At 39.8% G+C, this 14716-nt stretch overlaps 1 protein-coding gene across 2 annotated transcripts in view; it reads right to left on the minus strand.

Moving 5' to 3' along the window:
• Rabep1 (rabaptin, RAB GTPase binding effector protein 1) overlaps positions 1-14716 on the minus strand; it is a 102685-nt gene that overhangs the window by 20261 nt on the left and 67708 nt on the right. For both annotated transcript variants that reach the window (XM_052196655.1, XM_052196654.1), the window contains 4 exons: positions 9083-9550; positions 7350-7454; positions 5531-5647; positions 1375-1473 (listed from right to left, as the gene is read on the minus strand). In XM_052196655.1, the coding sequence (XP_052052615.1) occupies positions 1375-1473; positions 5531-5647; positions 7350-7454; positions 9083-9550 (789 nt within the window). The remainder of the gene's footprint in view (positions 1-1374; positions 1474-5530; positions 5648-7349; positions 7455-9082; positions 9551-14716) is intronic.

Here is a 14716-nt window from a genome sequence, read left to right on the forward strand (position 1 = left end):
ATTTATTAATTTCCTGGATATTACCTGTGGAGATCAAGATTTTTTTCTTGCCTTTTAATCCTTTAATCTGATTACAACCTCTAGATAGTGACATAACTACAGAGCAACTCGAACACCTCAAGCAGTTCCCATGCTGTGCCCTCAGCTGGATGTATTCTATGGGCAAAAACAACCACAAAAGCCACCGAGCCTATTTAGTGAGTTCACTGCTAATGGTGACACTCACACTCTTTCTGCATCCAGCTTCACCAAGTGTCACTAATAATAAAACATCCACCACTGCGCACAATATGACTTTACCACCGAAACATTTCATCTGTCCAATACTCTTGCCAAAATGTCTGACCTCTACTAAATCACAAGGAAACAATCAGATACACTCTACAGAACATTAACCTAAAACATTTTGAGTAAAATAATTGCTCTAAATCATTAAAAAAAAGATTAATGGCATTTTGTTGTTGTCGTAGACAGGAATTCTCTGTGTAGCTCTGGTTGTCCTGGAAACTCACTCTGTAAACCAAGCTGGCTTCAAACTCACAAAGATCCACCTGCCTCTGCCTCCCTGAGTATTTGGAAGTAAAGGCATGTACCACCACTGCCTAGAGATTAATGCATTTTTTTATTTTATTTAAAAGATTATTTATTTTATGTATATGAGTACATTGTAGCTGTTTCAGACACACCAGAAGAGGGCATCAGATCCATTACAGGTGGCTGTGAGCCACCATGTGGCTGCTGGGAATTGAACTCAGGACCTCTGGAAGAGCAAGCAGCCATCACAGTCATCCCAGAAAGAACAACTCCACCATAACTGACCCAAGCCATTAGATACAGGGTCCAACAAGACAACACAGCCAGGGCAGTAAGAAAGGAGATCCAAGCCTCAACTGTTCCACAAAGCTTCCTGATGGCCACTGCCCCAGAAGCCCTGCTTTTGCCCCTCACAACTGACGGCCTTCTGAAAGACCCCCAGAGCTATAGCAAATATATAAATCTGGGAAATTAATGAGGTTATTCTAAATAAATAAGAGTTTTCCAGGAAAACGCATAAATATTCAAAAGCTGTGTGAACTGGAGATGACAGCTATCTTTATCTTTTAGCTTGTATTTTAAACTGAAAATTAAATACAGGTCTATCATAGTTTATTCTGCTTAGGTCTCCCAAGTCAGAAAAGGTAAAGATGAAATGGGGCGGGTGAGGAGCTGTGCTTAGAAGCAACATCTATACAGTATTTACCATCATAATGCTCTGTAGGCCCTGGAGTGTAGACACTCCAGTAGACACTGTGAGCAGAGTGACATATTAAAGACAATGTAGAGAAAGCAATCCAGGAATAAAGCATGTGACGTGTACTACAAACAGTGACTTACCATCTGTTCCTGAACGTCCCTCTTTGCTTGGGAAAAGCTCTGTTGTAACTCTTCAAGTAAGACCTCAGAAGCTTGGGCTCTTAAAACAAGTGCAGATATCTGAACAGAAGACGCACATGTGAAAACACAGTTAAAACTGGCTATCTGAAGTTAACCTGCATCCCATTACTCCATACAAGTCCATGAGAACCACTCATCTTTCATTCAATCAAAGTGTACGTTTGCTATACGGCACGACTTTCTGGTACCCCCAGAGCATAAGCAAAGCTCAAGTCACATGTTGACATATATTAGCAAACAATAGTAATTGTTCCTTAGAATGATGGAAACCCACATGACCTAGTTATGGATATATTTTTAAGGGGCTTTAAAAAAAAAAGCAATTTAAAACTAGAAGCTTGGGGCTGGAGTAAAGGCATAAAAGGTGAAGGCACTTGCTGCTAAGCCTGAGTTTGGTCCTCAGAACCCAAAATCCATATGGTGGAAGAAGAGAACCGACTCCTGCAAGCTGTCCTCTGATCTCTACACATGTGCTATGGCCACATATTTTAACATGCATAATGTAAGCATGTGTGCACACAAACAAATAAATGTATTTCTTTAAAATGGAAGAAAGGAGAGAAAGAGGGGAGACTGCACACCTTTAACATACGAATGAAACCCTTTCTGCACTGGTCACAGCCTTCTACGGTAGGTACTAAAGAGCAATTAACACCATTTAACTCTTGACTATTTTGAATTACTGTTAATATTCCTGGGGAGGGAACTATTTGAAAACTAATCATCCACACACAAAAACTAATAGAAATAATTTTGTCTCCATATTTAAAAAATGATGACTAGAATTTTGTTTCTAGTTGGGCTGTGTGGTGGCACAAACCTTTAATCCCAGCACTCAAAAGGCAGAGGCAGTCAGAACTAGCCAGGGCAACATAGTGAAACCCTGTTTCCCCCCCCCCCCAAAAAGGAATTTTGTTTTTAATAATGACAGGTTGGGTGATGTGAACAAAACTACTGACAATTAGAAAGGCTGTATAAAAATATGAAATTTACCTTTTCAAAAATTTTAGTTGTATTTTTAATTATGTATATATGCATAAGTTGAGTTTGGTTTGTGCATCTGAGTGCAGTATCTACAAAGGCCAGAAGAGTCTCGGATCTCCTAGAGCTGGAGCTAGAGGTAGTCGTAAGTGACCAGACATGGAGGCTAGGAACAGAATTTAGGTCCTCTATAAGAGCAGTAAGTGTTCTTAACCTCTGAAGCCATATATCCAACCAAAAAAATGTATCTCTTTGAAGGCACTGGACAACTTACATAGAGTACGGGGCATAGCATCTGAAGCAGCTCTCTGAAGGTACCAATTCTAATAAACAGCTGTGGCAGAGCATCTAAGAGCCAGACAGAGTGGCGAACGTAGAAAATCCAGGATGCACCAAGAAAACACCTAGTGAATTAGATCCAGAAGGACCACACTCTTGGGGAATGAACATTTTAAATAATCTAATCTATAAAACTTTATACAATGTGAGGTCCTATAACTCCATCAAATGACTCAAGACTTATGAGTATCACCAGTAACTGCCTCTCCTAAGGAAATGCCCTTGGTGCTGGGGTCAGAGGGATGCACCATCACGCCCTATGGCACTGGGCATGAGCCTTATGCATGTTAGGCAAGCACTCCACCCATTTAGCTACATCTCCAGCCCCAGTCCATTCATTACTCATTCCTAACAGAATATACAGCACTTAATATAAACACATAAGGGAATGGCTTTAAAAAAATATTTATCTGGTATGCCTGAAGGGAGCAACGGTGAATACATAAATAAATAAATCTTAAAAAAAAAAAAAGATTTATTTTATGTATATGAGTATACGGTAGCTGTCTTTAGACACCAGAAGAGGGCATCAGATCCCATTACAGATGGTTGTGAGTCACCAAGTGGTTGCTGGGGAATTGAACTCAAGATCTCTGGAAGAACAGTCAGTGTTCTTAACCACTGAGCCATCTCATCTTTCTAGCCCAAGGGGAATGGCTTTTTAAAACAACAGACAATACATACAGGTCTTCAATGAGTCCAGATGTCTGAATCACTAGCTACTGGATTGTGTACAAGACAAAATTTGGAATCATCATAGAACTAAGGATAATAAATAATAGCCAAAAAAAAAATAAACTGAAAAAAAATCTAAGCTAAAAATTCAATGGATGGTTTTCTAGAGAAGAAAAATTTAGTGAACTAAAAGATGGATCTGAAAAAAATAAATAGAAAATGATAGAAACTACATTTATGAAATTCTCAAAAATAAATAAAATGTGTAAAAGAAACATACAATTTAAAAAGGTATGTAGAAGCAGGGAAGTCTGTTAGTAATATTTGAAGAGCTAATGTCCTTAGAAATAGCTAGGAGAGCTGAGAGGTAAGCCTGTGAAACAACTTCCCAATCTCTCTCACCATTTCTACCTGTGCTTAAGAAAACGGAAGTCCATGTATCCACTAACAGACATATACAAGAATCTTCATAAGAAATTTATCATTATCAAAAACTAGAAAACTAGAAACACCTAAGCATCTCTCAACTGTTGCTTGGAAAAAATAGTGGTATAGATAAATACAATTATTGCCAGGCATGGTGGCACATGCCTTTAATCCCAGGACTTGGGAGGCAGAACCGAGTGGATCTCTGTGAGTTCAAGGCCAACCTGGTCCACTTAATGAGTTCCAGGACAGCCAGAGCTGTGTAGAGAGACCCTTTTTTAATAATGATGAGGACAGCAATGGTAATGATGATGATCATGATCGTCACTTGTGATGGTGGTGATGACGATGACAAGGGGGAGGAGGTGGTAGTGGAGGGAGGAGGCGGAAGAAAGGAGAAGGGAGTGGAAGAAGGAAGAACAAGGAGGAAGGAGAAGAAAGAAGGAAGGTGAAGAGGAGGAGGAAGAGGAGGGGGAAAACAAGGACTGAACTGAGGCTTAGTAGTAAGTACTTTACCCACGGAGCCATCTTGCCAGCCTTTGTTTTGGTTTTCAAGACAAGGTCTCAAATAGCCACACTGGCCTCCAGTTCCATAACTAAGGATGGCCTTGAACTTCTAACCTTTTTGTCTCTACCTCTCAAGAGATAACAGGTGTGTACCTCCACCCCCAATTTATTGCTTGGGATCAAAGCAAGTGCTTAATGTACCCTAGACAAACACTCTATCAACTGAGCTACGTTTCCAGCTAATACGTCATATATTTCTTGTTAATGAGGTTCTTGTGCACTAGGGAAAACCCAGTAAACACACACACACACACACACACACACAGACAGAGAGAGAGAGAGAGAGAGAGAGAGAGAGAGAGAGAGAGAGAGAGAGAGAGAAATCCAGAGCCCTCAGAGATATAAGTGCATTAAGTTTGCTAATTTATTATTTCAGAAGGAGTAAATAAGATGCTGGAGAGACAGATCAGCAGCTAAGAAACTTGTTGCTCTTGAAGTAGACCAGATTTTTTTTTTCTTTTTTTCTTTTTTTCTTTTTTTCAAGATAGGGTTTCTCTGTGTAGCCCTGGCTGTCCTGGAATTCACTCTGTAGAGCAGGCTGGCCTTAAACTCAGAAATCTGCCTGCCTCTCAGAATTTTTTTTTTTTTGGATTGGATATTTTATTTACATTTGAATATTTTCCCCTTTCCTGGTCTCTCCTTCTTAACCCCCCATCCCATCCCCCCCTGCCTCTATGAGGGTGTTCCCCTACCCACCCACCCACTCTTGTCCTCCCACACTGGCATTCCTCTACACTGGGGCATCAATCACCCTCAGGCCCAAGGGCCTCTCCTCCCACTGATGGAGGACCAGAATTTTGTTCCCAGAATACACATGGTGGCTCACAACTATCTTTAGTTCCAGTTGCAGGGGATCTGACCCGCTCTTCTGACCTTCCAGGGAACCAAGGATGCATATGGTACACATACATGCGGGCGGAACATATATATGCATTTAAAATATAAATAAATACTTAAAAAATAATTTTAAGCATGGAACAATCAGAAAACACTTTTTTATCTCAGAGAAAATAAAACTGCTAAATCTTCAAAGCAGAAAATACAAAGCAACTGTACTTTTGAACTGTAAACATAATTGAACGGAAGTCGTCTCTCACCCACGGCTCACCTGGTGGCTTGAGTCCTCGGCACTCTGCTTAAGGAAGTCCTCCAGCTCCTGTTTCTCTTTCATCGTCTTCTCTAGCTGGTCGTTAGCTTGCCTGAGCATTAACTGCAGTTTTTTCACCTATATAATTTAAAAAGTCAATCAAAGGAAGTAGTTGGATTTGTGCTGCTAATCCAGGGCCTCATGCATGCCAGGCAAGAGCTCCACCACTGTGCTACATGCTCAACCCACATTTCTTTTGTAAAGTGAAAAATCTTTTTTTTTTTGACTTGTCAATCCAGAGGGAAACGGACCACGTCAAGCACGAGGCTGTGCTTTATATGGTCAGCGGCTACTTGTCACACAACCGGCCGAGACCTCTTCTCTGCCAAGCCCTAGGAGTCACAAGAACCTTCCACATTTTATAAAACTGAAATTATAACGCTTTTCCTATTTAAAAGCAATTATGCCTCCAAGTTGTTAGGCGTCAACACAATTCCTCTGATTATCTCCTCACTCACTGGTCTCACCCTGACCTTCCTGTGCAGCATCTTCTCAGACTAGCTTATAAACTCACATGCCAGCCATGTGTCCTAGAACATACCATTCTCTTTCATGACTCTGTACACTTCTCTCCTTGAATACATTTTCTCCTTCCCTAGTTCTTCTCCTAATGTGAAAGCATGCTCTAAAGCATACGGCCCAAATGCTGCCTTCCTGAACCTACAGCTGAGCTACACACCCTCCTCTAATCTAGACGTTCATCTCTAGGAACTGTGTGTGTGTGTGTGTGTGTGTGTGTGTGTGTGTGTGTGTGTGTGTGAGAGAGAGAGAGAGAGAGAGAGAGAGAGAGAGAGAGAGAGAGAGAGAGAGAACTGAACTTATTCTTTGGTTTGTAATGCTGAAAGCTCCTTATGGGCCAAAACCATCTTTCAACTGTATCTGAATTGCTAGGATCCAGTAAAACACCAGGCATTTATAGAAGTTTAAAGAAGTTTAAAGAAGTTTAAAGAAGTTTAAGAGTCATCTATAAAAGTCTACAGAAATAACAAAGGAATCCAAGACACCCCTTTCCCAGGTAAGGCTATCCGAAACCAACCATTTTATCTCAGTTTAATTAACTTTAGAAATCCACCTGTAAGTTATCAATAAAAAAGACTATAGATGAGAAACTGAATGTCAGTGACACCTGAAAGTACCAGATCTTTAGTCTAACCTCTTTCAGTTCTGATGGCAAAGGCACTAAGTAATCCTCATACCAACCAAAGAAAAACATTCCTTCCCTGACACATTCTCACAAGGCTCCTCTTGTTAAACACTACACTGTTACCAGTGTCCACTCTTCTACTCTGTATCTGGACCTTTACCCTCAAGTCCAGTAGTCCAAGCCCACAGGAGCTTAGCTTGTGTGCTGTATGAATCACCATTAATCAAGTCAACAAATTTACATCAAACAGGCAGTAAGCAACGTATCCAAACTCTGGTCACCATGACATCAGGCTGGCTTTTACGGTCAAAAGCCACAGTAAATTTTTCCTCCCTCATATCTGTACAATTAAGTTCACTGTGAGGGTGGTATCAGGCCAGCATCAGGTTTAGGTGTTTGGGTGATGGGGTGCAGAGGAAGGTGCTATGGTGTTGTGGCACCTCTGAGCGCTGAGCTAGCTGGTATAGTGTTGGCATGCTAATGAATGGATACCCATTCCTACTGGGCTCTCATTAGAAATCAGCTGCCACTGTTGCCACTGTATGTGCTAGATTATTCCATAACCAGATAGATACACTTCATAAAGCAGACAGAAAAAAAAAAAAAAAAGACAACTGTGACTCTAATGAAACTCACCTGGTCTCTTGTTTCAGCCTCCTGAATTTGAATTCCTTGTAACTGTTTTTCATAATTGGAACACATATCACAACGTCTACCAAGCTTATTTCCAGCATTATGTACCTGAAGGGCACCAAAATCACCACTTATCAGCCAAAACAAAATAATTCTGTCTCATAATCAAGGAATATACACACATTCTTACCAATGTTACTCAATGCATAGCACAGAGTAAATGCTTCAGAGATTTTCAGGAAAAAATTAAAATATAAAGTCAGATTCTAAAAGTTGTAACTTCTTGTACAAGTATGGTAGAAAAACAAGGGACACAACTTAGCACCAAGGGCCACAAAATACCACATTTGAAGAACACACAGAGCAAGCAAGAGGTGCTACCCATGCACTCAATACTACCTAACCAAGAGGAGGAAGAAAAGAAAGGCAGCACAGAGCGCCCCTCCCCCCAGCTCCAGGAAGCAGAATGTTCCTGACACACGGGCACGGCCCAGGACAGCATGTGTAGGTTAGCAGGCTGCCCCACTTCCTTGTGCCTCTTTAAAGAGAAGGAGCCCTGAGAAGGCGCGCTAGGCCAGAACCCCGAGACTCCAACACAGGTTTTGCTCACTCTCTCTGAGCCAGTTTCATCTGTACCCGGGCACAGTTGTGACCTGACTGCCTCATTTATGATCAGAAAGCTCAGAGATGAGGTATGTGAAAGGGTGTGGTATCTGTAAAGCAGTGCACAAATACAACGAACATTCCTTTTTGATTTTGTATTTTGTTTTTTGTTTTGTTTTTCTAGACAGGATTTCTCTGTGTAACAGAACTCTGGCTATCCTGGACTCGTTTTCGTAGACCAGGTTGGCCTCAAATTCACAAAGACCCGCCTGTCTCTCTCCTGAGTGCTGGGATTAAAGCTGTACGCCACCACACCCTTAGACACTACTTAGATTTTTTTGTTTTAAAGATTTATTTTATGTATATGAGCACATTGCTGCTGTCTTCAGACACACCAGAAGAGGGCATCAGATCCTGTTACAGATGGTTGTGAGCCACCATGTGGTTGCTGGGAATTGAACTCAGGACCTCTGGAAGAGCAGCAGTGCTCTTAACCACTAAGCCATATATCTTCAGCTCACTACTTAGATTCTTAACAACTAATCTTTACATTTAAAAATATTTTGAGAAAAATTACTTTTCATCAAGGGTAGCTTTTTTCCCTCTCATATGTTTCTCAATCCTCCTTAAACCCATGCTCTACATCAGGTGCTTGACCATTTCTACATTTTAAAAGTAAAGAAAAAATGAGTGCATCACAGGATTCATTCAGCTTCAGTAAACTGAAAACTCAAACTCAGGCTGCTCTAACTGCGATGCTTGTTAACACCACTGACTAGCCAGCTTCCTGTGACAGTCAGATACTTCGAAGAGATAAAGCAGACTTGACAAGGGTGGGTATGTGCTAAGGAATTCTTGCTGGCAGCACAGGCCTGTGCTGACTCCAGGAACTATCTCCTGAATCAACAATGAATATCAGTTACCTAATTCCTTCAGAGAGAGCAAAGAGCAAGCTGTGGTGGTGCACGCCTATAATCACAGGGCTGGAAAGGTGCAGGCAGGAGGATCAAGAGATACCCTTTGAGTTTCGAGGTCATCTTCACTGTATAGTAAGTTAGAGGCTAGCCTGGGCTACATGAAACTTTGTCTCAAAACAAAAAGACAACAAAAGAAACAAGATCAGAATATCTCACCTCTTTCTGCAGGAGATTCCATTCTGTCTCACTCACTAAGCGGTAACCACTAGGAGATACATATGTACTCTCCATACCCTGGGTGACACTGGAGAGGAGGGACGCTGTCTCCTCCTGTTCAGGGGTCATGGCCTTAATTGCTCTTTCTTGATCTTTGGTTAACATAAATCCACTTGGCATCTGCAGTGACCCAAGGGACACAGTATCAAAGTTCTCAGACACAGAATCTGCTCCAACCAGTGGCCCAAAATCCGACTCATCCAAATTTCCAGCAGATTTTGCTTTGTAGTTATACCCTAAAGCTTTGGATTGCAATGAGCTTGAGGTTCCCAAACTGTCTGTAGACTGAGCTCTCCGGAGTCCATCTTTAAACATGTCATTGTCCGATTTACTGAATGGATCTCCAGTTGGTAACAGCAAGTCTGCATCCAAGGAATGGACTGACCCATGGGTGCTGTCTAAATGCTCCTGAAATGTGAAAAAAACATTATTTTCAAGTTAAATAATTCTCTGAACTCCCAAAGAGAATAACCACCATGTAATACATATATATATATGACCACACATTAAACATAATCAATTTGCTGCCTTCATATAATCATTTAACAAACACTTATCAAGTAAATCTCTTCTGTATATTGGGTACTACTCAGGCACAGTTAGACATGTGAACAAAATACAACTTCTAATTTTAAGACGTGTACAGTTTCTTGAGAGATTAAGCAAGTAAACAGGCTCTTATAATACTGTACAGAACCATACAAGATAGAAGTCAACTCTATACTCTGGGACCACAAGGAGAAACATCTGGTTGAGAAATGAGTTGGCAAACATCACATGCAACTCAGTATTGGGTATGTTAAGTGTGAGGTGCCTGTTGAAGATCCAAGTACAGACATTCACCAGACAGACAGATGGAAATGTCTTTAGACAGACAATTGGAAATAACCACTGCACAAAGATAACTAAATGCTTTAATCCCAGCACTTAGGAGGAATGAGGACACAGATCTCTGTGAGTTCCAAGCCAGCCTGGTCTACATATTGAGTTACAGAACAGTCAGGGCTATGTAGAAACATTGTCACCAAAAAAATAAAAGTAACTAAAGGTACAATGGCAAATCCTACAATGAGAGTAACAGATGGTGGTCAAGGGCAATGTGAATGGAATTACCACTGTGTGGGAGATAAACAAAGGAAGGCAAAGCCCTAACAGGAATGAAAGCAGAGGATCATACTGTAAAGCCAAGTTTCAAGCAAGACATGTTAAACGCAGAACAAGGGGAAAAGCCAAAAATACAGTAAATATCATATGACTCCATCTTCGGGAAATGTCCAGAACAGAGAGACATAGCAGACTAATTGCAAGAGTCTGGGAAAGAGGTATAGAATCTTTGGAGGCAAAGGGTGAGAGAAATGTTTTCAAATTTGACAAAGGTAGTAACTACATGGTATTGAACATAATAACTGCCTAGGAGTTGCACACTTGAAATTGCTAATTCTATACTGCATATACACATTTTATGCACTTACTTATATTAACTTCTAAAAGGTGTACACAGAGTACTGCTACTATACAATTACACAGTGAGGGGTAACAATGAGAAGCGAAGCGCTGGCACACACCTTTAATTCCAGCACTCTAGAGGCAGAGTCAGGACAATCACTGAGTTCAAGGACAGGGTAGACTGGTCTATAGAATGAGTTCCAAGCCAGCCAAGGCTCATAAAGATGCTGTCTGGGGAGGGGAGGCGTGTCAAGGAGGGCCATGGTTCTGTAAGTAAAGGGGCTTAGCTGCAATCATATAATCTGAGCTCCATCCTCAGGACCCACAGGTGCAAAGACAGAACCAACTCAGAAAGATGCCCTCTAAGTTCTAAATGCATACGCACGCATGCTAAATGTCAAAATGAAATAATAAAAAATGGCTGGAGAGATGAATCAGCAGCAGTTAAGAGCACTAGCTGCTCTTCCAGAGGTCCTGAGTTCAATTCCCAGCAACCACATGGTGGCTTACAACAAGCTGTAATGGAATCTTCTAGTGTATCTGAAGACAGCAATAGTATACATACATACATACATACATACACACACACACACACACACATATATATATAATAAAAAAATCTAACAAAAAAAGGTTAAGAGTGGTGAAATAATAAAAAAAGAAAGGTAACAAGGTTTTCTGCAATTTCATTTAATTTAAATTAGTATTCTTAGGCTGAAGAGGTGAGCCAGTGGATAAAAAGACTGGCCACTCTTGTATAGAACCCAGGTTTGGTTCCCATCATCTATGCGGTGGCTTACAACCACTTGTAGCGTTAGTTCCAGGGGAATGCAACACCCTCTTCTGACCTCTACAGGCACCTGCATGCATGTAGTATATGTGCATACATTTAGGCACATAAATACACACATAAAATAAATCCTTTTTAAAAAAGATTTAAAATTATTTTGTTATTTGAATTTTATGTGCACTGGTGTTTTACTTGCATATATATATGAGGGTGTCAGATCTTCTGGAGCTGCAGCTGCATGCACTGTTGTGAGCTGCCATGTGGGTACTGGGACTTGAACCTGGGTCCTCTCGAAGAGCAGCGAATACTTTCAACTGCTGAGCCTCCTCTTTAGCCACAACAACTCTTTAAGATAATGTTACCCTCTTTAGACAGAGTCTCATCATGTAGCTTTGACTGACCTACAACTCATATTGTCTTCTGTCCTGTCTTCCAAGTGCTGACATTAAAGGTATTGTGCCACCAGGTTGGACCTATTTTTTGTTTTAAATATCATTTTATGGACCAACTAGAAAAAACTGGAGAATACATCAGTTGATGTTATTTTTTTTATTTTCAAATGTTTAAAACTGTTATCTGGTATAATAAAAAGATTATTTTTATGTTAATTTCTCTATTTCCTTTATTTCAAATATTTTTACTCATTTGAAATTCAAATTGCTGGGAAAACAAATGAGTTTAATTAAGCTATTGATTGCAATTATCCCAAATAATAACAAAAGTAGACTAAAAACCCATTCTGTAAAACTTTCAAAATGAAAATAAACTTAAGGCCATCTGCACCAGGGAGCTAGGGCTATCCCACAGTCCTCTGTATACAGGTCCTTCCAGGAGAGAGCTGGTCTCCTAGAAGTGCTGATGCAGGCTTACAGGCCCATAGGAGGGAAAAGTTCCAGCCAGAGACAGCAAGATCAACTAACACCAGAGATAATCAGATGGTGATAGGAAAGCTCAAGAACCTCACGAAAAGAAACCAAGGCTACATAGCATCATCAGAAAACAGTTCTCCTACCACAGCAGAACTAGAAAAGCAAGATTTGGACTTAAAATGACATCTGATGATGCTAATGGAGGACTTTAAGAAGGACATTAATAACTCCCTTAAAGAAATACAGGAAAACACAACTAAACAGGTGAAGGAATTGAACAAAATCATCCAGGACCTAAAAATGGAAGAAGAAACAATAAAGAAATCACAAAGGGAGACAACACTGGAGATAGAAAACCTAGGAGAGAGATCAGGAGTCATAGATGCAAGCATCAACAACAGAATACAAGAGATAGAAGAAAGAATCTTGGATGCTGAAGATTCCATAGAAAACACTGACTCAACAGTCAAAGAAACTGCAAAATGCAAAAAGCTTGTAACCCAAAACATCCAGGAAATCCAGGACACAATGAGAAGACCAAACCTAAGGATTATAGGTATAGAAGAGAGTGAGGATTTACACCTTAAAGGGCCAGTAAATATCTTCAACAAAATTATATAAACTTCCCTAACCTAAAGAAAGAGATGTCCATGAACATACAAGAAACCTACAGAACTCCAAATAGATTGGACCAGAAAAGAAATTCCTCCTATCACATCATAATCAAAACACCAAATACACAAAACAAAGAAAGAATATTAAAAGTAGTAAGGAAAAAGGTCAAGTAACATATAAAAGCAGCCCTATCAGAATTACACTAGACCTCTCACCAAAGACTATGAAACCGGGAAGATCCTGGGTAGATGTCAGACAGACCCTAAGGGAACACAAATGCCAGCCCAGACTACTATACCCAGCAAAACTCTCAATTACCATAGACAGAGAAACCAAGATATTCCATGACAAAACCAAATTTACACAATAGCTTTCTAAAAATCCAGTTCTTCAAAGGATAATAAATGGAAAACTCCCAACAAAAAGAGGCAAACTACACCTTAGAAAGAAGCAAGAAAATAATCTTCTTTCAACAAACCAAAAAAATAAAATAGCCCCATAAACATAATTCCACCTCTAATAACAAAAATAAAAGGAAGCAACAATCACTTTTCCTTAATATCTCTTAATATCAATGGACTCAATTCCCCAATAAAAAGACATAGATCAACAGACTGGATACGTAAACAGGACCCAATATTTTGCTGTAAACAGGAAACCCACCTTAGTGACAAAGACTACTTCAGAGTAAAAAGCTGGAAAACAATTTTCGAAGCAAATGATCCCAAGAAACAAGCTGGAGTTGCCATTCTAATATCGAATAAAATCGACTTGCAACCTAAAGTTATCAAAAAAGATAAGGAAGAAAACTTCATACTCAAAACAATCTATCAAGAACTCTCAATTCTGAATATCTATGTTCCAAATATAAGGGCACCCACATTCATAAAAGAAACACTAAACTAAACTAAAGCTCAAAGCACACATTGCACCTCACACAATAATAGTGGGAGACTTCAACACCCCACTCTTATCAAGGGACAGATCATGGAAACAGAAACTAAACAGAGACACAGTGAAACTAACAAGTTATGGACCAAATGGATTTAACAGATATCTATAGAATATTTTATCCTAAAACAAAAGAATACACCTTCTTCTCAGCACCTCATGATACCTTCTCAAAAATTGACCATCTAATCGATCACAAAACAGGCCTCAACAGATATGAGAAGACTGAAATAATCCCATACATCCTATCACATCACCACGGTCTTCAATAACAACAAAAATATTAGAAAGCCCACATATACATGGAAGCTGAACAATGCTCTATTCAATGATAACTTGGTCAGGAAAGAGAAAGAAGGAAAGAGAAAGGAAAGAGAAAGGAAAGAGAAAGGAAAGAGAAAGGAAAGGAAAAGGAAACGGAAACAGAAAAGGAAAAGGAAAAGGAAAGGAAAGGAGAAAAGAAGAGAAAAGAAAAGAGAAAAGAGAAAAGAAAAGAAAAGAAAAGAAAAAAAAAAGAAAAGAAATTTTAGAATTTAATGGAAATTAAGCCACAACATACCCAAACTTATGGGTCACAATGAAAGCAGTGCTAAGAGGAAAACTCATAGCTCTGAGTACCTCCAAAAAGAAACTGGAGAGAGCATACACTAGCAGCTTGACAACACATCTGAAGGCTCTAGAACAAAAAGAAGCAAGCATACCCAAGAGGAGTAGATGGCAGGAAATAATCAAACTCAGGGCTGAAATCAACCAAGAAGAAACAAAAAGAACTATACAAAGAATCAACAAAACCAGGAGAAGATTCTTTGAGAAAATCTACAAGATACATAAACCCTTAGCCAAACTAACCTAAGGGTACAGAGACAGTAACCAAATCAACAAAATCAGAAATGAAAAGGGAGA

This window comes from Apodemus sylvaticus, chromosome 10 (assembly GCF_947179515.1).
Source record: "Apodemus sylvaticus chromosome 10, mApoSyl1.1, whole genome shotgun sequence".
NCBI lineage: Eukaryota > Metazoa > Chordata > Mammalia > Rodentia > Muridae > Apodemus > Apodemus sylvaticus.